Source organism: Microtus oregoni, unplaced genomic scaffold (assembly GCF_018167655.1).
Source record: "Microtus oregoni isolate MIOR12 unplaced genomic scaffold, Mior012 000033F_ref0000390, whole genome shotgun sequence".
Lineage (NCBI taxonomy): Eukaryota > Metazoa > Chordata > Mammalia > Rodentia > Cricetidae > Microtus > Microtus oregoni.
Genome location: NW_024543092.1, coordinates 2,614,381 through 2,636,906, shown reverse-complemented (window position 1 = coordinate 2,636,906; position 22,526 = coordinate 2,614,381). Strand labels below are relative to the sequence as shown.

At 39.7% G+C, this 22,526-nt stretch overlaps 1 protein-coding gene across 1 annotated transcript in view; it reads right to left on the bottom strand.

The window, feature by feature from the left end:
* Nucleotides 1–22,526, bottom strand: part of Adgrg6 (adhesion G protein-coupled receptor G6) — a 131,513-nt gene that overhangs the window by 16,406 nt on the left and 92,581 nt on the right. Inside the window, exons 10-21 of the mRNA XM_041680134.1 lie at nt 21,199–21,341; nt 18,057–18,171; nt 17,019–17,074; nt 16,244–16,454; nt 14,801–14,972; nt 13,307–13,447; nt 10,960–11,079; nt 9,385–9,430; nt 8,023–8,129; nt 4,438–4,565; nt 3,101–3,369; nt 1,914–2,010 (exon numbers count right to left, since the gene is read on the bottom strand). Of these exons, the coding sequence (XP_041536068.1) occupies nt 1,914–2,010; nt 3,101–3,369; nt 4,438–4,565; nt 8,023–8,129; nt 9,385–9,430; nt 10,960–11,079; nt 13,307–13,447; nt 14,801–14,972; nt 16,244–16,454; nt 17,019–17,074; nt 18,057–18,171; nt 21,199–21,341 (1,605 nt within the window). The remainder of the gene's footprint in view (nt 1–1,913; nt 2,011–3,100; nt 3,370–4,437; nt 4,566–8,022; nt 8,130–9,384; nt 9,431–10,959; nt 11,080–13,306; nt 13,448–14,800; nt 14,973–16,243; nt 16,455–17,018; nt 17,075–18,056; nt 18,172–21,198; nt 21,342–22,526) is intronic.

Below are 22,526 nucleotides of genomic sequence, written 5' to 3'. Positions count from 1 at the left end.
AACTTGATAAAAGAGTTTGGCCACCACGCCCTGTTTACTCGTGACTTTCCTCGACCTGGTTTACACAGCTTGTAGAGTTCTTTCTGAAACACCTCTGAAAAGTCCGCTCACTTCCGTGGACTCCAGTTTCTGCTTTGATCCTTTCAAAGGTGGTTTTTTTGTTCGGGTAGTTTTGGATCCTTGCTGTCTTAATCTCCTTATTTAAGTCAACATTAAAAAGCAAATGAGGTTGCTTGTTGAATTCTGATTGGTATGAGTGTATGCTTGTTTGGCTGGTCCTAACCACAATGACCCTCTTCCTCTTGTGTGTCCTTAGTCTAACAATGGGGATTTTCAGAACTCAGTTTTGCTGTCCTTTCCTGTCAAGGGGTGGCTGTGCTGACACCATTATAAAAAAAAAAATAAATAACATGGAAGCAGAAGTCTGCTAAGAGATTTTTGTGAGAGCCATGGTATTACAGCTGTCTACTTATGCCAATGTGAAAGAAGCCAGGAGAGGTGCTGAGAAGTTGGCCCTGGTGGATTTTAGCCACAACATCAATGCTAGTAGTCGCCTATATTTTTAGTTCCTTGTCATCTATGATTAGAAAATTTATACTTCTTTTTCACACTGAATTGAGAATTTAGGATACAAAGTGATTATTATTTATATTACTGTTCTAGTTGCAGCAAATATTATGGAATTAAAAGATTCATGTAGAGATATTTCTTGCACATAACTGTAAGGCATATGTAGATTATAACACCTCTTCATTAAAAGGATATACTTGATTTTCAGAAATATACCCGATAATAGATGGAAGAAAAATTCTAACTACTCGGTGTTGCCAAGTCTAACTAAGGTTAAGTTGAGAAGCAATACAATTTGCAGATGTTCTAGTGTTTCTTTAAACTATGGGAAATTTTAAGAATCTAAGAATTCAATGATTTCAGGAAATTAAATTTATCTTAAAATGTATTATCCACATTCTGGCTACTGAAGTGAATGCTTTCTGGAACATTCTCAGACCTTACAGCTTAACATGATTTCTAGCATACAATCAATGTTTACTAAATGAGATTTTGTGATGGCACAACTTTAAACAGAGCCTCAAAATCCTATGTACCCGAGGAAGATAGATTTTCCAGTCAGTCATTTAAAGCTTATTTAGTTTAAAATTTAGCATTTTTTATAAGGGTCCCCTAAATAACACTGCATGTCCGTGGTACTAGGATTTCTTTAAACATGAAAGTGTCACAAAGATCCTGGGATTCTTGTTACAGGTCCAACTTGTTAGGGTTCCATTGTGTTGATTCAGAAAAACAAAGGGGAGACCATGAGGGAAGAGAACTGGTTAGGTATAGAAGCATTAGCTATCCCTGAAGTTCACACAGACATGACATATTGGGGGTCTCACATAATAAAAAATGTTCATTAAGCAATCAGTAATTCTTCAAATCAGTTAATGTTGATGGTCCACATTAAGTGTCTTAATGAGGCACTTGAGAATTAATTGCTTAAGCAATATAATGACCTTAATCTCAATCACCTCTACTTGTAAAGGAAAAAATTTCCCAGGAACTCAGGATCTCCCTGTTTTCTGTCAAACGCTCATATTGGTATTGGGTCACTTCTACTGTCGATATGTCTGGGTTGAGATAATACAGAACCCCCTTAACTGAATGAGTTAGGAAGAGAGTTTCTCAGGTGTCTGCACTCTCCAGACCATGTAGCACAGTGTTATTAAAATGAAGAAAGGCAGCTCTATACATGGAAATGCTAATCTGTGGTAGAAGGACTTTTAACAGAATCTCACAATTGGGGCATTACTGTCACTGCTGTAGCATTATTGTCACCATGCTACCTTATATTAAACCTCAGGAAACAAAGTGCATATCCCATCACAGTCTCCCCGCAAACAGGTTTTACTTACAATTCATCATCCTGCTCTTTGCCATAACTTTCTTTTCCATACACTTCATCTTGTTTTCTACTCGCTAGAATAATTGACACCACCAAGGCTGGCAGACCTGTTATAAAAAGACCATGGCATTGAGAGAGTTTCTGAAGACTCTGGGACTGCCTCATAGGACTGAAACTGTTAAGTGAGAAAAAGAAAACCCTCTACAAGAGAGATGCAGTTTTCTTAGAATGGCCAAGTTGCCTGGTTCAAACCAACAGCAAAATTCTCTCCTCAGTGTGTGACATATGACACTAAGTGGCAATAGTTAAAAACCTACTCTTCAATGATAAGAAGCCTGGGCCTTCTTTGGGGGGTCTAGTGATGCTGGAGATTGAGACCCTGATTCTATGGGATGCAGCACTGACCAGTATGGTTGTTTAAACACTGGGCCACCTGCGTTCTGAAAGATAAGATTGAATGCAGCTGCTTTTATCCTTTTTATATATGAAACAAAGACTTGAGGAAAAGTAGGGGTAAACAGCAAGTGTATGATGTCTTTCCTCTTCAGAGAATCAGTAGTACTACTCCGTATCTACTTCACTGAATCAACTCATGCCTCCTCAATTCCCCAAGAGATCCTTTGGTCTTTCTCATGGCAGTATGTGGAAAACTAAGGAATGGCTTAGCCTTGAATATTGCTATCTGAAAAAGATACGTGATTGAGCCTTACAGTGCCTACTTTGATGCCAAAAATCCCAGAGAAAGAATGATTCTGAAACTGGCTCATATGGATGGCCTTTGGATATCTAACCAAGGATCCATGCTAAAAAGCTAAAGGCAGTGCTTTTTTCAATGTCTTGACTGTACACATGAAAATTACGCTCTTTTTCTGGCTCCCACAACAGGGATGAGTAGGGCTAGGCGTTTAGCTGACAACTATATTTGGAAGCATAATGGGCTGTCAGTTGCTTCTTTAGCCCTGGGTGGGCTGGCACTGGGCTCAGGAAATGAGTTTGTGGTGACCCAGGAGCCAAGGCTTTTCCTTTTACTCCTGAATTTAGTGAATACTGGTGAGGGTTTCAGAAACATGCAGTGTTGGGTAATGAGGATGTCCCTCTGTCCCTTCTTCAGGGTTTTTTTTTTTTTTTAATCTGATGCAGGTTCGTATTGGTTCTTATAGTACAATGCATGAGGACCCATGTCTGGGGGAGGCTTACCCCAGCCAATGATGCAGAATTTTAGAATATACCGGTGGATGTAAGTGTTAAACACTTTCACAAGTGCAATGTACATGTGGATGGCTTCTAGCCCCATCCAGGTGAAGGTGGCCAGGAGGAAGAAGTGCAGCAGGGCAGCCACAGCTGTACAGAGGCCAGCCACATCGAAGGAAGTGATCCAGCCATCCAGGAGGAAGATGAGATTCAGGAAGAGCAGGGCTGAACTCAGGTTCATCAGGATTTTGGAGGGATAATCCCTGCGTAGTTTCCTAAGGGTAGAGAAGAGGATTGTATGCAAGGAGCAACACTGAACACCAATGCTTAAAAACAGGAGGCAATTCCTGTTTCCTACCTTTCCCGGTATTGGTAAGTCCATACACAAGACATGGACCCACCATGTGGAGGAGTGAAGATTTTATGAGTATTTGCCAGGCTACAAAGACTGTGATTTTCCATTCAAAACTGTTTTCAAAATTCTCAACTTGTTTCTAAAGAGTTCATTTGTTTTTGAGACAGGGTCTTCTACTGCAGCCCAGGATGCCTTGCAATTCAGCACGTAGCTCAGGCTGTCCTTTACCTCATGGAAACTCCTCTGTTTGAGCCTTTTGAGTGCTGCTATTAAAGTCATGAGCTACCACACTCACAACTTTTTTTTAACTTAGGAATTTTTCCAGAGTGACAAGGAGTACATATTGAATCAACTAATTTATGTGTTTGTTCATGTGTGTATGTTTGTGTGTGTGTGTGTGTGTGTGTGTGTGTGCACCTTCATGGAAATGCCCGCAAAATCCAGAAAAGTGCATTAAAGACCCTGGAACTGTAGTTACAGATGGTCATGAGCAGTCTGAGGAATGTGGTAGAATCTGAACTCAGGTCTTTCTGCCATAGGAGCCAGCAATCTAAACTGCTGAGCCATCCCTCTAGTCTGACATTTTTATTTAAAATGTAATTTCCCTAGAATTGTTTGACGTTTCTTGGTTTTTAATGAGTCAGAGATCCCTTTCAAAAAATTTCCTGTTTCAAGAATGCTTTTATACAATTCATGAAGCAAATATCTTTACCTTTTACAATGTAGCAAGTATTTCATGTCATTTTAATTTACCTAAGTGTTAATAATCTTGAACAGACTTGGATCCATTTTTACAAATAGAGATGTAGTAGTTATAAACTAAAATTCTATACCTGGTAAGTTCTTGGTGTATGATCTTATGGGAAACATTCAAAGCGAGACACCAACACGATTCATCATAAACTGTAGAGTTTTAATGCTGAGGCATTTTTTCAGGCTTGAATTTGCAATTGTTAGCACCGAGCATGGCAGATGGAAATATACTTACTCAAAAGCAACATATGTCAGGAGAGTTGCTGCTGAGAAAATAGCCGATATTCCACACCCAATGTAGGTGATGAAAGTGAGGACCTTTGTGTTTCTTCCATCTATTTGTGAGGCACTTCTTGGGAGATCCTAACAAAACATGGGACACAGCTATAAGTCTGATTCCTCTTCCGTAACAGTGTTGCTTGATGTGATTAGAAACGTCACAGTTAACACTAGAATGGTTCAATCTCAAGGCCTAGAAACAGCAATGGCCACCAACATTAATTGATATAGGCACTTGCTGAACTCTTGTGGACCAGTCCAAGAAAGAAAAATGAAGCATTATTGTGGAAGTAAGTGCACCCTGTTTTAAATCAGTACGTCTTTGTCTAAGCTCTTCGTAACCTAATGAAAGTCAAAGAGTGAAACCACTGGAGGCCCCAACAGAAATGGTGGAGGGTATAGTTGTCTATGTTAACAATCACACCTGCTTCTGCAAGGATAGGGGCATGATTAAAAATGAAAGCCACTATGCAAACATGGACAACTCCTAGGGCCCTAGATTGTGTGCTAGCTGAGAGATGCCCAGCCAGGAACAGCCAGAGATTGCTATAGGTAGTCTTGAGGTTTCTATGGCCATCTCAAAGCCTAACATGTAGGGGGTTGGGTTGATATGTGAAGCTATTTCTAAGAGTGAAGCATCTTCAGTCTTTATAGTTCTAGAAGGATTTAATTTGGAGCATCAGGAGTTGGGTAGAAGGGGAAGATAACAACGCGGACAAACATGAAGCAGTAAGTCCATATGTTGTAGTGAACTTGAAAACTCTGACCTCGCAGGCAAACCTTCCTTCACCTCCTAACTGGATTAGGTCAGAATAAAACCTTAGGCAAGACCACTAACCTGTACTGGCACAGGATGAAATTCACTTCAGACGTGCAGGTGTTTGAAAATGAAGGAAGAGATTTGCTGAATATACAATTTAAATATTTCAATCTTATGGCTAAAGTAAGGTTTTCTTTCTATATGTTTACTTCTTTTAATTTTTATAAAATGTCATGAAAACTGCTACTTTCCCACATTCCTACAAAATCAGTCTCTCTCTCTCTCTCTCTCTCTCTCTCTCTCTCTCTCTCTCTCTCTGTGTGTGTGTGTGTGTGTGTGTGTGTGTATGTGTGTGCATCTGAAAATATGCAAAATGAACAAACAGGAGTTACTTCTAGATACAACTAAGGCAGTAAGCATGTACAGTAGCTTGAGACATTGGTAAATACAGTGGCAGAAACCAGAAGAGTTGGGGGCTCTGAGCCAGGAAAAGCCTCCCCATTCCTCAGAAGCCCAGGAGTCCCTCAACATACAAGAAAGACATGTGCCCATGGCATACAGGACAGAGCTTGAGTCAGTGCCACTAGACGCCGAAGAGGTCCTATCTGGCACACTCACTGCAGAATCAGCTAGAGTAGAGAAATTAGGGGCTCTGAAGGATCACTAAGGGTGATGAACTCTTCAAAGTACTGTTTCCACCTAGGTAAGACAAATGGATGGTGACTAAATAAAGAATTTAAGAAAAAAATGTAGTAATTTTATACACTGATAGCAAGTCTCACTCAATTCTTATATCCTGTGGTGCCTTCTGAGAGTGATCACATGACAATTTTATCCTTCTAAGTCAGTCAACGTGAAGATAGAATAATGCAAAATAATAGGAAAGTCACTTTTATTATGGAGAAATGTAGGAAAGGACATTAAACATTTTTCACATTTATAGATTAAAAGATATAATTGTAAGTTTACGTGTCATGGGAAGATTTAGACTATCTTCTACAAGTGAACAAAGAGTTTTTAAATCTAGAAGAAAAAGCTATGACTCAAGTGTTGGTGGTTTGGAAGAGCCAAAGAGATGCAGACACATTGCCAGAAAGGATGAAAGTGTTTCTTCCAACAGTTTATAATCTTACAAAAGAGGCCAAAAAGGATACTGGAGGCATTCACTAAAATGCAAATTGCCACACAGTTAAACTTAAACTTTTACTCAGACAGCAACAGAAAACACAATGTGCATTTATAAATCCATAACAAAAAATTAATCAACACAGAGTGAAACTGGCCATCAGAGTAACATGCAGGTAAAATCTGGCTGCATATAAATCACTTTTGAGAAGTCAATGTTCTTATAGCATTTATTTATCTATTAGAAACAAAACTCACAATCATTTTCAAATTGTACATGCACGCTGTTGAAATATTTAAGAGAATTAAGCTAATTTATCTGAATGACTAATTATTATGCAAGACAAGCATTTTCTGAAGAACACCTCTAGTCACTTTTAAAGAAAAGAGAAGATGAGAGGATATATGAATTTCTGAACACACTATAGTTCAGTTGTTGTTTTTTTTTTTTATCCCCTGAAGAAACAACATATTTTGAGAACAATAAAAAGTTACATTCTGTGATTCATCACGTTTGCCAATGACTTGTTCTTCATGCCCAGAGCATTTGTATCCTAAGTTGTCAGGAAATTCACAACTTGTGGGTTGTAAATTTGTATGACAATGGTCATTTGCATAGGCCAAGTAGTTCATCAGCCAAGTACTGCAGCCCATGGTTGCTCACTGTTTCCTCCCAGACCCCACAGGAAGAAAACCGTAAGACTTAAGGGAGGAGATAAATACAACCTCCTGTCTGGGATTCCAACTGGAAAACCTGTATCACTTCAATTCCCATTTCCCCAATCTTCTATGAAAGAGCGGGTGTGGTAGATGCCTTCATAGAAACTTCGTCAAAACAATGGCTGTGGTACAGTCTAGATGTTCTGCATAATGGATAGGTTCTTTCACAACACAAGCATAGCAGATGAAGGGTACTGACCCATGGGTGAGTTCCAACACACCCTTGGCAGTAAGATGAGTCTTGAAAATTGAATGGGATAAAACAAATTTGCTCTAAATTTTTGTTCAAACTGTTGAGTATACTGGCCTGTAGATTTTTTTTAAAGGACAAGAGCAAGGAAGACTAGAAAAAGTTATATAAAATCCCAAAGTGAGAGAGACTTCAAGTGATCATTTTTTTTTTTTTTTTTGCAGGACTGAAGTTACTGACTCAAACTACTAGCTGTCTGAAAAGATGATCGTTTTCAGGGGAGAAATCAGTAGGCACAAGACACAACATCACCTGGCAAGCAAGTGTATTAAATAGCACATAAGGAAGAATACTTTTGATCTGACTATTAAAAAAATTTTTTTATGGTAGCAACACCCAATACTTTCTTTTTCCATCGTTCTTTCCTTTTGTCTCTCTCTCACCAACACTTTCTCCCTTAACTAAAGGGGGTCATGAGAATTCTTTTAGGTTCTAGAATTACTTCTCAGCACTGCTAATGCGACAAGGAAAATAAGATAGAGATCTTTTGTATGATGGTGTCATTTGTGTAAATCCATGACTTCTGTCAATCAGATGCTTCTTTAAGACTCAAGATCTAGGGTACACACGGCTATGATTGGGAAACAGTTCGAAAAATATATAACCTTTAGAAAGTAGATTTACACAGAAGAAGTGTGCCTTCTAGAATTATAGTGTGTCAAAATGAGCCAAGAAAGTCCCCTCACCATCAGGACTCCGAAGTGAGTGAAGTGGTTACACAGGCAGATGGTCTCGCCAGCATTCGAATCCGAGCTCGCAACACATCCTGAGGTGTTCCAGCCTCCAAAACTTGCTGGGGGGAAGAAACAACAGCTCAGTGTCCTCTGAAAGGGGTGAGCCCTTCTTCTGCCTCAACGAGCTGATCGTTAATACAGGCATCATTCTTGAAGCCACCATGGTGTAGAATGATTTAGATTCCTGGAATCCTTGAATTTCATCTTAGGATTATTCAGGCAGGAGTTTCAAATTCTGTTCCATGGAAATACCCTGGGGTTTCTGAGGATGCTCATGCTGAATTTTTACTAAAATTTGAATTCAACATCTATAAAAACTAAGATTCCTTTTCAAATGTTATATGCTAATGAGCTCTCCGAAGACCAAAAGCCCTTTCCTCCCTGGGATCAGACTTTTTGGGAAGATATCTGAGATCGGCTTTCTTAAAATATTCTGTGATATACACAGTGTCGTCATTATGAAGGCAAGGGCAAGTGGCTAGAACATACCTTACCTTACTTTACGGCATAATATTTGTCCATTTATTTAAATACAAAGTTCGGCATGAGATAATATGTTTAAGCAAGTATACAGTCAATCAGGATCTCAAAAAGGGTGCCAACTACAGCACAACAATTAAACTATCTGTCTGTAATAAGAAGTGATAGAGGTTTAGGAGACCACGAGGCTGCATTTCTCATAGGCAAAGCAGCCGGTATGGCATCCCAGTGCACTTAGTAACAATGTGGCATTAGGGATCCAGAGCGAAGAGGACCCTTTGGGGTGAACACATGAAGTTTCCTTCTGCACACCCCTTATTCATTTCCACACTCTCTTCCTGGTGATTTGTAGATTCCTTACATGGTCCTTCTTGTTTAGATTGCTCAATATAATTTTGGAGGTCATTTTCCCTTAAGTAAGCTGTGTTCTTTATAATACTTCCTATGCTTATCTATTCTCAGTAGGCTCTTTCACCCACCTCTTAATTTTTATGCCTTATGAATCATCTCACCGGATATGTAATGGAATGAGCTTGAGCCTATGTTCAACTGAAAGTGACTGTACTACAAACAGATGCCACAACGTACATATCCCTGAAATGAAAGTGGTCGATTCTTTCAAACTTTGAATCAAATACATTTTTTTTGTAGTGACAAAAGTTATTTTAAAAACACGAACTGATTTCCCAAGTTATCTAAAATATTGTTTGAAGCTTAGCTGCCTTAATAAGTTAGAGTTTGGGGTTAAAATGGGCATGGGGGCACTGGGAATGCTTGACAACACTTGAAATTCTATTAATCTATATTAAGTCCAGACTGTATTTTACAACTTACTATTTTTGTTCAGATCCCAGAAGGCGCAGATGGGACGATACACTTCCTGTGTCAACATAAGAATAAACATGCACAACCGTATTTTAAACTGTTGAAAAGCCACAACTGAAATGCAATGAAAGAACTAGAATATCACGGGCTTCACAAAGTTACCGACCAACCAGATGTGCCAGCACCACCCCAGCCTGAATGGACCTTCTCTCCTGGAGACGTCACATGAAACTCTACTAGGACCCTAGGAAGACTTACACTCACTTTTCTGCAGGGAACTCACTCTCTGTTCCACTCAAAACACTGAATCTCCTATCAATCTTTCTGCCTAGGAAAGATTTTTATAACTTAACGTTCATAACGTCTTCAAAACCTTCCTGTGTGCCTGAAATCAGGGCTTCCAGAGACAGTTGTATGCCCAAAGCCAGATTACGTAATTTACAAAAAATAGTCATAAAATAGAAGCAACCCAAATGAGCATCGATAGATGAATAAAGAAAATCTGTTACATTCCCATCATGGAATATCAACCAGTCTTTAGGTCAGGCATGCTAGGCATTTGCTACAACACAGATGGATTCTTGGGGCTTTACGCTAAAAAATGTAAGTCATTTCTGAAGGACAATTACTGTCCGGTTTTCTGTCAGAATAAAATTAGTACTGCAGGAGAGTGGTGTGAAAAGAGGTTGCCAGAGATTTCTGGAAGGTAAGAACAGGAAATTGATATTAATTGGGACAGAGTTTCAATTGGGAAAGATTAAAATAACTAGTAGAGATGGATGGTATATCTGTTGACAAAAATACAATTGAACTACATTTCAATTTCAAAAATGGTAAGTTCTACTAATTGTGTTCACCAGGAGTCATAAACCAAAGTTCTCCTTTACAGTCAAAGATGAGCAAGGAGGTCTCTGAAGGTTCATCATGATTGTGGTGAATCTTTAATGTTTCAACTCCAGTCCTCAGCCCTTATCAGCCTGCTCACTTCTTGCCTGACTATTAAGCACTTCCTGCCTGACTATTAAGAGACCATCACCTGGAAGCTCTACAGAAGTGGGAAAGCTTGTTTGTGAGCTGCAGGGGACAGTATGAACTCCCGACTCCTTGCAGCACATAACTGGATGGTAGAGAGGGCCCTAAGGTAAGAGCGCTAACACTTGGCATATCTTAAGCCACTGCACATCTCCCAAAGAGCAAGTCTGTGCATTGTTGCCCTGTGAGCTTTCCCAGCTCGTTATCTCTGACTTTAAAATCACAAAGAGACAATCACAATTCCCGATCAAAACTTGTGCCTGCATCCCTGTATTTGAAGATGATCAAGCCCCGTCTTAAGAGCAGTATCCCTGTTGGTCACTTCCATTCTCTTCTGATTCTTGGGTACCAGGTAAGGCCAACCCACTGGTTGCTGCTGTCAATCATGATATTGACTGAATACTGAGTACTGTCCCTAGCCTGATCAGTACATCTCCCTTCTAGAGGATAGATGTTGCCCCCTCATAAAGTGTGTTGGTTGCTCTTCATTTTGTACAGTTCTCTGAGACAGTGTGCACTCTCCAACTACTACTATCTGTGGCATCTTCTTACCTGAGTTCTGGTGTGTTTGATTTTGATTTGAACTGGATCTTTCAGATTCTGGATAGTAATGTTTCCAATGCTGCACGCCATCACATAACTCACTAGGATTTTTCTTTGAGATCCAACATCCTTTTGAAAGACATGAACAAATCGCGTGCATTAGTCATAAGTACACACTTTTGCGCTCCAAAATAAGCAACCTGTCAGCAACTTTTACACTTAAGATCTTCAACTCTAGAACATCCTGTTTATAACTTCCATTCGCTGGCTTTCCTGAAGGGTCTATGCTATTTCCCTTATTATAATAAATACATTGCAGGGACAGCATGAACTAGTGTTATAAGGGAATGTTCACACACCATTCTCCATCACTGGGATTGATGTCGGCCAATTGACAACTGAAACAATACGAACTCGTAAATCGCACAAACTCATAAAAAGCTGTGAAACAATTAGATCATTTCCTGACTCTAGAAAACAGGTAAAGTTATTTACAATATAAAAATTAAGAAGCAATTCATCATTCACACCTATGCCAACAGCCTGACATGTTTACCAGCTTATACCTGGTATTACCAATGTAATTCTATTGGCTTGAAGTCCCACCCAGAACTCCTGCCTTCTGTTCTTGTGGACTTGACAACAGATGCAGATTTTGCACAGAAATCAGGTGGCTAGAGGGGTCCCCAAATCTGTGCTTGCCAATGACATGGAGCACTAGCCTGCCTTTCTAACAAGTTCTCTAGACTTCTCTTGCTGCCGGGTTTCTTGTTAAACTATGAGTTGCTCTATATCACAACTTATACATCAGTTGTGCTAAAATTATTATAAAAATCTTTTACATTTCAAATATAATTCTAAAATATAGTTTTTGACTAATTTGTATGTTAGTTACTAGCAACACATTTGACTTGCATTGGAGATAACCATTGCTTATTGAAAATGCTCCTATCTTTTCTAAAATATGGGGAGAATACAACAGAGTCTTTACCTTTAATTTTATTTTTTTACTTTTCTGTAAATTTACTTTTAAAAATCAAAAAATTGTACTAACATAAACACTCAAAATACATACAAATATGAATGGAATCACAAAATAATAGGGAAGACCAAACACCAATTATACATTTTATGCCACTGAGTAAAAACTTCCAGTGCCATGAACTGAGTCATTAGCCAAAGTGGCCCCATGGAAACTCCAAACATCACAGGCTATCGTCAAGCCTATTGGTTGCTCTCCAGAAACTCTGGGCAAGGCCCTATTGCTGAAGACAACACCTATCTCATCAAGCATGGAGAAGTCAAACTGGTCCCTAACTCAAAGCTTGTACAAAAGTCTAAATTCCATTTGTATTATACGTGGATATTTTACAAAGGCTGATCCTAAAACATTTGTAGATTATGTTTTTTAAGTTTTGAAATTACAGTTCACCATAATCATCCCCTGTTCATCTATCTATCTATCTATCTATCTATCTATCTATCTATCTATCTACCTATCTTTCTATATCTCTATGTCTTTTTATCTCTCTCCCTCTCCTCTTTTCGCCTGTCTCCCAAGTGCTGGGATTACAGTAGTGTGGCAACAGCTCCAGTAATTTTCTTCCATAACTGAGTGATTTATAGGGTGACCATATATGAAAAACTCCAATGGGTCTGAGACTCAAAATGTTCTCCTGCATAGGGCACACAGCTAGACAAACACTGCTGTCTTGAATTTAACTGGTAACTCTTCTTCTGAGGAAAGGGTCCAGCAAAATGCTCTCAAGGGGGCTGTCCTCTTCAAGGCCACCAAGGGTGACTCGCGCTTTCTGGCAGTAGATCATGTAGCATCTGAGCTGATGCCAATAAAAATGATAATATGTGCTCAGCACAATGCCACTCTACTCTGCGGATATGAGAATGCCAAAGGTCATTTGAAATACTAATGGGAAAAATGATTAAAGCCAAGAATGCCGCTCATTATGTAAAAGGTGCTTCCTGCTGAGTTAAAAAAAAATCCTTTCCTTTGGTGCACGAATGCTTTAACTCTAGAGACCTGGGCGGGGGAGGGGAGCTGGAGAACAAAAGGATTAACAAATAATAAATAGTGGTGTCATAACTAACTCAATTCCACATTATATAACACAAATCTTAGCCTGACAATTTGTTTTTAAAACCCAAGTAAGTAAACACTGTTAAAAGGGACATTAATTGAAATAAAATATTTGAACATTTACATTTTTTTTAATCTTTGAAAACATAGCAGATTCATTTTTCTGTACCTGCTGGTGTAATTCAAAAGAATCTGAACATTTTAACCTTTGAGCACAGATAACTTCATTAGAAACTGGAAAAAAAATTAATAGGTTCTCACCTGGAAAAGTCCAGTTTTGTTGAAGAAAGTAAACTGTGCTCTTCTGACTAATATGGAATCTTCTTGACTTAAATTCTCCAGCAAGTTCAGAGGTAAAATCACAGATGCCAATGAATCTGTTTGTCCGTTCTCAAAGTCCATCTGCCACACACAAAGGCACCGGTGGAAAAGTCATCATGAAGGCAATGGTCAGACTGTGTTAGATGAGACGTCTGAAAGGGCCACCTCAGCCAGAACCAGGGCTGCCCTTGACCTCTGCCAACATCTGGAATTCCTGGATAATCCCTTGCCACTAGGCAGAGATCACATTGGGGGTTTACACAAGAATACCTTGATCATAAAGCACATTGGCAATTCTAGAGACAAATGAATATCTTCATCTATGAGGGTGGGATATGAAGGCGTCCAATTTTGATCTTTTCTCTGTTCATCTCACACACCATAAAGCAATGATTATGGGCATAGACTAACTTTTTTAACAGCAATGGTTAGTTACCTCTGCAAAGGGGTGATAGTTGTTTTGTTTTTTGTTTTTTTAGTTGTTTTGGTTTTGCTTTGACATTGTAGCCTTCATTTGAAATGAGACAAGCAGAGTGACACACTTTGAATGGAGGAATATACAGCATCTCTCAGCCTTGATTGACCACCCTGCTCATTGCTTTATGGGCTACAGACTGAAAAAGAGCCAGTACCATGAATACTGTAATATACTACTTTTCTTGAAACTATAACTCGGGCCATAAATTCTTCCTGGACTTAGTATGAGCGAGGGACTAATGGAGCTTGCACTATTTAAATATAAAAATATCCTTAATGCCCCCACCCAGGTCAGGGATGGTGCTGCATTTATTGCGTTTGCTCTGCTTGCTAACAATGCCTGAAACAGTAGAAACTTGCAAATTACCGGATGAACTGTGACTTTAACATATCCCAGACGGTTAGTAGAGTCCCAGATGACTTGTTCAGCCTTGTCTGTCACCTGCCACTGCCAAGTCTCTGTATTTGTGGATCTGCACCACATGATCCATAGATCAGCAGTGTCAGTAACAACTGAGCCCTTGATTAAGCTGGACATGTCAGGACCCTACACAGAACATCATCTTAGAGGCTCTGAAGGCAAGGCCCAGAATTGCTCTTAGCACATCTTGTCTGCGGCACTAAAGTTCATTTTTACAAGCAGTGGCAAGGAGACAGCTTCTCCCTCATCTCTTCTAACCCAAAGTTCTTTAGTAAGACTTATCTTCCAATATGGTGATCTCTACCCACGTGCTAACATTTCGCTCTACCTCTTCTTTTTTAGAAGGCACCATCCATCATATGGACCTCTGTACTTCTGCTTTTTCTGTGCCTGCTGATGTCATATTAGACAGTGTTCAAATCTGTCTACCATTACTGGGATTAAGACTTCCTTGAGGAATCTAATATTAAAGAACCAGTAAGACTGTTCTCTGTGTCTTTAATTAGGCAAAATGAAAACAAACATGGGTTTGTTACCTGGAAATAGGATTCATTATTGCTTGGAAGACCAATGCTAAAATTTGAAGGTGCATCCGTCCCTGGCATCAGGGATGATACTCCAAGAGCCAAATTCTGTGTTGCAATATTCACGTGTGGTGTGCTATTCAGGTCTATTTTGAAGGCTAGCTCATCAATTGTTTTTAAAGCTCTAAAGAAATGAAAATGGCATCATTGTTAAATTACACTGTGCTTTAGGTACTTGCCCGATGACAAAATACTAATGCAAATTATCTTTAAGTCCTCTGATCTTAGCATATAGGATATAACACCACCCTCAAACCCCAGGACTCTCAGCTGGAACATAGAATCAAAGTAACTGATGCATCCTCAGAAACACATCTTAAGCAAAATCAGTAACTAAGTCATCAGAAGTTTTGTTTGCCACTGACATTGTTTGAGAAGCCAGAAGACACTGTAAAAGTTGCTGTGTGGTATTTGGTTTGTGTTCTAACAAATAAAGTTTGCTTGGAGTCAAAGGGCGGACCTAGCAACTAGTTAACCAGAGAGGTCGGGAGGTCTGTACAGAGAGGAGACAGGATATGATAAGGTGGGGCAGAGACAAGATCTCAGCCCTTCTGGACTGAGAAGCTGCAGAGGTAGGAAGCAATTGGTGGCTGCTTCCTTGCTTCTCTGATACTTCAGGTTTGTACCCTGATCCCTGACTCCTGGTTTTAATTGCTAAGATTAATTATATTTACGCTTCAAAAGTTATTTGCAGTTAATGTGCTAGAGATAAAATAATCTAGAGAATGTGTTTAACAAACATATTTTATCAAAGAAATATTATTTAAAGAAAGGAATGAGGGAAGTGGAAAAAAATATATAGCTCAATAAATACAATAAAAAATGAAAAAGTATGATTTAATTTTTAAAAATCAAAAAAGGAAATAGAAGAAATTAAAGACCCTACTATCAAGTGGAAAATAAAATATAAAGTAATGTTCTCCTACCTACCCTAGGCATTTTTGTTTTGTTTTGTTTTATTTTTCAAGACAGAATTTCTCTGTACACAGTGCCCTGGCTATCCTGGTACTTGCTTTGTAGACCTCAGAGTTCTTTGTTGTCTCAGAGTTCTGCCTGCCTCTGCCTCTGAGTGCTGGGATTAAAAGCATGTGCATTCACACCCAGCTGGACATGTTTATTTGAGAAGCTCACATAGCTGTGACAATGTGCAGAACATTGTGTCAATTCGCAAGTGGCCGAGTTATTTTATATGCGGCCGGATGAAAACCCTAATAGCTTTGTAAACTATGCTTCTGAAATAATTAGGGAACTTTAAAGTTTACTTTGTAAATGACCTTGGGAAATACCCATGCACCTTCTCGAGTTGTGAATCATGGAGTCTGGGCACAAAGCGTTCAGAGAGGGAGCAATGATCTCACGACACATGAATAAAGCTTAACTCTTAGTTATACTTACTCAGAAGACGACTCAAGCAAATCACTATCCGAACTGCTTAGGATATTAGAAAATATATTCATTAGGGTGGAGCCGAGCGTTATATCAATATTTTCTTCTTCGCTCACTATCCTTTTGACCTCCTCTACAATGTTGCTAATATTGGCTGAGGATAGGTTCTGCCCATCACCAGTTAAATCTAAAATAGCCTTGGCCTTTTGATTTGGTTGTCCTAAAAGGAGGGAAAGAAATAACACAAAGTTTGTCTGGGTGTTTTAGACATTTCTGGGAAGAGGCAGTGTGAATTCTCTATATAAACAAGAAGTGGGATTCCCATGCGTACCCCACCCCCATATTTATAAGGCAACGTTTCTTTATACATTGTGACAGATTTCTTAAATAGGATACAGATTTCTTGAATATGATTCAGAGGGTTTAGTGTTCCTTGATGAAGAGCATTGATATAATAATGCTGAAATATGAAAAGCATTGATATAATAATGCGAACTATGAAAAACATTGAAAGAAGTAGCAACTTGCGCACTACTTTTAATCCTCTGCATAATTTTCTTATCATTTTTGTTTCCCTAGTTTATGACTATGACTGAAATTTAGAATGCAGAAAAGTATACTTTCTGCCTAAAATATGTGAAAGATTCATTTGCCTGAGTTTTAAAATTATAGTAATATCACATAGCAGAACATCATGCCTGCAGAGAATGTAAACGTCAATGATGATGATGGTCATGAGGTCATTTCACTTTGTTTTGGGAAACGGAAGACAAATGGCACTCACTTGAGCAATTGGAGGCGTCAACAGGGCTCCAGAAGGTTGATGTGGCATTAGAAAGGCTGTGATAATTCCCAGACAACAAAATAACATTTAAGTACATGGCACCAATGAAATTACAATCAACAAAAGCAATTCATAAGTTTCGGGATTTGCCTCGCTATCCAGCTAGATTCCCTTTTAAAAGAATACTAAAAAGGAGGATAAAAATCCTCATTGAAAAATCAGTCAGGACTTGCACTCTTGAAGGGAAGCCCTGCCTACATCCTGCGTCCTGACCTCGCGTACACTGTCAAGTGCTGCTTTAAGTACTTTACTGGAAAACTCACATTCCAATTTCACATAACTCTGGAAAGCAGATTTCAATCCACGTTTTTGAAAAGGGAAATGCATTTTAGAGAAGCCAAGGAATTTTCCCAAGAACTTGAGCCAGGAAGAGGTAGGGCCACATTTCAAACTTGAGTCCATAAATCTCCCAGCACTTGTCTTGCCTCCCCACCAAGTGTCAACGACAGCCCTTGATGCGGAGGATGCACACTTAGGCACTTTCTGTTCCTGAATTCCTTCCAAAAGAACTAGCTGGGCCCAAGGCAGAGGGTGGAGAACTAGACATGCAGGGAGCCTTGGCGGACCCTCCAACTGTCTAGCGAAGGCTTATTAGATGTGTAGGGAAATCCTGTGTCTTGACAGTCTATGTCAGCAGGCTGCCCAACCTGGTTCTGGCCTTATTCTCCCTTTGCCAATTCTCTTCCCCACATGAGTAAGAAGTTCTGGGGGTCAGGTGCCTGTTCTGAGACCACAGTGGCCACAGTTTCCTCTGCTCTGGGGCCACAGTTTGGTTTCCAACTTCCTCATTCTTGGAGAGAGCTCAATTAGCTCACAGCTCAGTTGAAAACAGCCATGTGGGTTGTTCTTTCCTCATCTCTATCCACCTATGAGTGTGTGACTGCTTCCCAACTTCTTAAATCAGCTCGTGAATGAGTTCTGCTTTGACAGACAGAGAAAGCTTGGACATGTAGCTTGCAAGTCAATGAAAAAGATTACCATGTCCGTGTTATGTAAGAGCCCGGCTTGTTCGGGCATGGTTGTTGAAAGGAAGAGCGTAAAGAGATGGCTGGCCAGCTAAAGCCCTCTGGATCCTCCTCGGCACTACACGTACCTAGGAGAAAGTAAGAGTCAGAAATAGACAAGTCCTTAATTTTCTGAAGTTAAAGGTATAGGATGAAAACCAATGACAGCCCTGGGAATTCAGTAACTATTACATATACTACTCAAATACCAGTGTTTTATATTTAGAATTTTTAAAAATTATGAAAAGTAAACATGTTTCAGATAAAAATTATTACATCTTACAAACCCGTCTTATAATAAAAGGATGAAATGTAATAATGAAATATATATGATCTTTCACGTAAACCATTAAGGTATGAGTTTTATTCGGAGAGCAAACATCATGGGAACTGAGAAAAGACCTGAAATTTTCAAAATATGTTTAAAACAGGGGAGGGGGCCCATAAATGAATAGCTTCATTGCTGAGTTGTAAGCACATTTTATGGAGTATTTTCTAGCTGTTTTTTTTTTCCCCAACACAAAGTTTCTCTGTAGCTTTGGAGCCTGTCCTAGAACTAGCTCTTGTAGACCAGACTGGCTTCAAACTCACAGAGATCTACCTGCTTCTGCCTTCTGAGTTTTGGGATTAAAGACATGTGCCATCACCGCCCAGCCTAGCTGTTCTCATAGTGTACAGTCTCTAAAGCTTACTAGAAAAGGGAAGCAAGGAAGTTCCCCCAGCCAGCCTTAGCTGTCTTGCCTTCTGCTCTTGCCCTCAAACCGCTCCACTTTTCGAGTGAAAACAGTCCAGCTAATTGATTGCAATGGCAAAAACGATTCAAACTTTATCATTTGAAAACATCAAAGCCACAGCAACACCTACACTAAAACTTTCTGAGTGTGAAAGAGCAGCGAAAGCACTGAAAGATGTGGTCCTTGTCAGGACCTGTAGGTCCCGAGTGAAAATTCAAATGACTTTTCCAGTCTACCCTTTGAATCTGGGAGATTCTAAGCTTTTGTTTTCAAGTGCCACAACCCTTTCTTCACAGTCGCTTCTAGAGACACAACATACAAATCAGCAAATAACTGGTATAAATTAAATATCCATGTATGCACAGATCGCTGTCCTAAGATTGTCCAGCCTGTCGGCAGATTGGATTGGTCCCTCAGGGTTGTATGGTGAGAGAGATCTTGACTGCCATTTGTCACTGCTTCTTTGTAGAGATTGCCTGTGTATAAAAGGAGAGCTCTTGCTCCCCTTTGTAGAAGCCCTGCTTGTGAGAAAGTGAATACTTTTGCAAAGCCCCAGATATTATTTAGTAGGAATCAGCACTACTGTGGCTTCTCAATGCTTATCCACCGCTCTGAGGGTCTCTCTAGCTCTGCATGTTGACACAGTAGACAGAGTTGAGCAGGCACTCACAGATGTGGGGGTTCATCACACTTGGATGTGGTCTTGTTTCTTTGCATGCTCTGGGGGGGGGGTGGTGAAGAGCACCTACATTCCCACTTCAGCTTCCTTAATGTATCGGAGGGAAAGCAGGAAAATCTTTTGACCCAATGCCTACCGAAGTCTCTAGTCAGACTCTAACTTTATACAAAAAGCACCAGAGCAAATACTTTTATTTGTATGTAGTTTTAGACATTTGCTTATAAAAGATACCTGTAGTGGCATTTCAGTTGTATTTTAATAAAGCTTGCCTGAAGATCTGAGAGCAAAACAGGCCCCTGGTCATGAGGTCAAGGTAAGAGTCAGTGACCCAATGCTTTGATTTTCAGATCTTCAGGTTAAACCCCAGTTTCTCTCTCTGAGTTTTTATTAACCGTGCTTCAAATACCTCCATTAAGATTCAGAGACCCACATTGAAGCACTGGACTGAGCTCCCAAGGTCCAAATGAGGAGCAGAAGGAAGCAGAACATGAGCAAGGAAGTCAGGACTGCGAGGGGTGCACCCACCCACTGAGAGGGTAGGGCTGATCTAACGGGAGCTCACCAAGGCCAGCTGGACTGGGACTGAAAAAGCATGGGATAAAACCGGTCTTTCTGGACATGGCGGACAATGAGGGCTGATGAGAAGCCAAGGACAATGGCACTGGGTTTTGATCCTACTGCATGTACTGGCTTTGTGGGAGCCTAGCCTGTTTGGATGCTCACCTTCCTAGACCTGGATTGAGGGGGGAGGACCTTGGATTTCCCATGGGCAGGGAACCCTGACTGCTCTTTGGACTGGAGAGGGAGGTGGAGAGGAGTGGGGGGAGGGGGAGGGAAAAGGGAGGCGGAAATTAAAAAAAAAAGATTCATGCATTCATTCAACAAGTATTCGAGTGCTGGGGGCTAAGCATTAAAAAAAATAAGATGCCATCTCATGCTAAAGATCAAAATACTTAAAGAAGACTCACATAGGAATGCAAATAAGTTCAATGAAAGACGATAGTCTTCCAAGGTATGTGAATCACAAGGTCTCTGAGCAACGCGAAGTAGAGGCTCAACAATGGTGATGTGTATTGTGCATGATGATGTCAGAAAAGACCTTAAAGAAGAGGTGGCTGTGTGGCTATCATCAAAGGTGAAGGTGAGTGGGCAGGTATAGTAGAGGGTGTGCACACCACCTAGCTATGAAAGAGCATGGGAGCTTGGGAAAGTGCAACTTGTGCCATACGACTCCTGAAAGCTTAGGACATGGAAGGTGTGTTGCTGAGAACTAATTCTAACTTCAAGATCCCTGGTTTAATGCTGTGAAGGTAATGACATCATTAATGGGCAAAGAATACAATAAAAAGAGAGGCTTTATAATAAAGAACTTCTCTCATAATTTATTTCATGAGAGTTCTTGTAAATGCATATATGCATTTTTTAATCTTGTAAGTGGAAGCCAATGATGGTCAAGGTTATTCCAGTACTTTGCTCCTTTGGGGATGAGAAAGGATAAATACAAACTGCCTGCCTCCTTCACTCCCTTAGATTTAGAGATGTTGAGCTGACTTTTACGCAATGTTACATATTTTTTTTAACAATCTCTGATATAACTAATTCCATCACTAAAATTCCATCACAGACAAGTAACAAACAAGACTGTTTGGGCTGTTGCATGCTTAACTCTGAATGTGTAAATCACACATACTGAACTCACGTACCCAGCTTATTCACATTGACTTCATGGAGCCTCAGGCCTTCATCTAGTGATGCATTGTTGGATTTAATCTTCTCTTCTATCTTTGCTTCATCCAGGTTGGGATTATTGGTAGCATTGTAGACTAGAAGAGCCCACAGCACCACCCTAGAAAAGACGTCAGAGAGAACTATTGTTCCTAGGGTTGCTTTTTGACTGTTTGTTTTTGCCTAGGAGAAACAGAACCTGGATGCCAGGAGCGATTAAGGCCAAAAAGACAAACTAAGAAATCTTGGCCTTTCTTTCTCTGTTGTACAGATTATAATGTTCAGTCTGTCTCATCTGGAATAGATTATCTACAACATAATTCTTTAGAATTTTTTCATAACACCCCACTTTTTCAAAAATATTTAAGTAGTATCTACAGTTCATATGCCATATAATAATACTTTTAACATCCACCAACAGGGGAACATAATATAGTTAATTCTATTTTATTTACTTATAGGCAAAACTTAAAATGTCAAAGAAAATGGTTGAATTGCATATTGGACTCTTGAAACTGGTATGTGTCATTGTTTACAAATGTGGTGCATGTCTCGCAGATGGAGTTTTTCCAAGTACTTAATATGGTGAAAATATGTAAAATAAATACTTAGAGTATACCCAGTTTGGATAGTAAAATGGTTTTAGAAAGTGTAACCCTGAAAATTTCTTTATGGGAAGCATAGATGTATATTTTAAGACCACTGTCAAAACATACAGCTAAGCCATGCTTGCAGCTCTTGTCAATAGTAAAATCTAAAGGCAATTCTGTACTGAGGCAGAGGTACATTCTGTCATTTTGTCAGGTAAAGGAGATTTTTTTCTTTGCTTCTTTATGTGAGCATGCTGCATGTGTATTTCCTCTTTATTTTGAGGAGAAGTGAAGAGTACAGCAGACATCACGCTATTATCCAGATGGGTTGATCGTCACGTGCAAAAGAGCAGGCATGTGCCCTCAAAGTCTAGAGGACAGCACACTCTATTGATAAAATTTAGTCAGTAAGAATAGAAGTAAATACAGACACAGCACATTTCTGGTAATAAAAAACAAAGAATAGGTTAAATATTTTTTACTTAAGGTTAGGTGACGTAGCTGGATTTTGCCTATTTAGCCGGTCAGTCAACTCAAGGACAAAGTACTCTTCTCCTCTCTGACTCTGGGAACATTTTACCTCTAAAGTGATCCGCTGCTTAACACTCATACATCAGCCACATTTTCAGATGAGGCAAGTATAGATGCCAACATGCGGTGCACGGTGAACCCTTGGGACCATTTTCTAAACGGCATACGATGAGATGTCCTCTGAT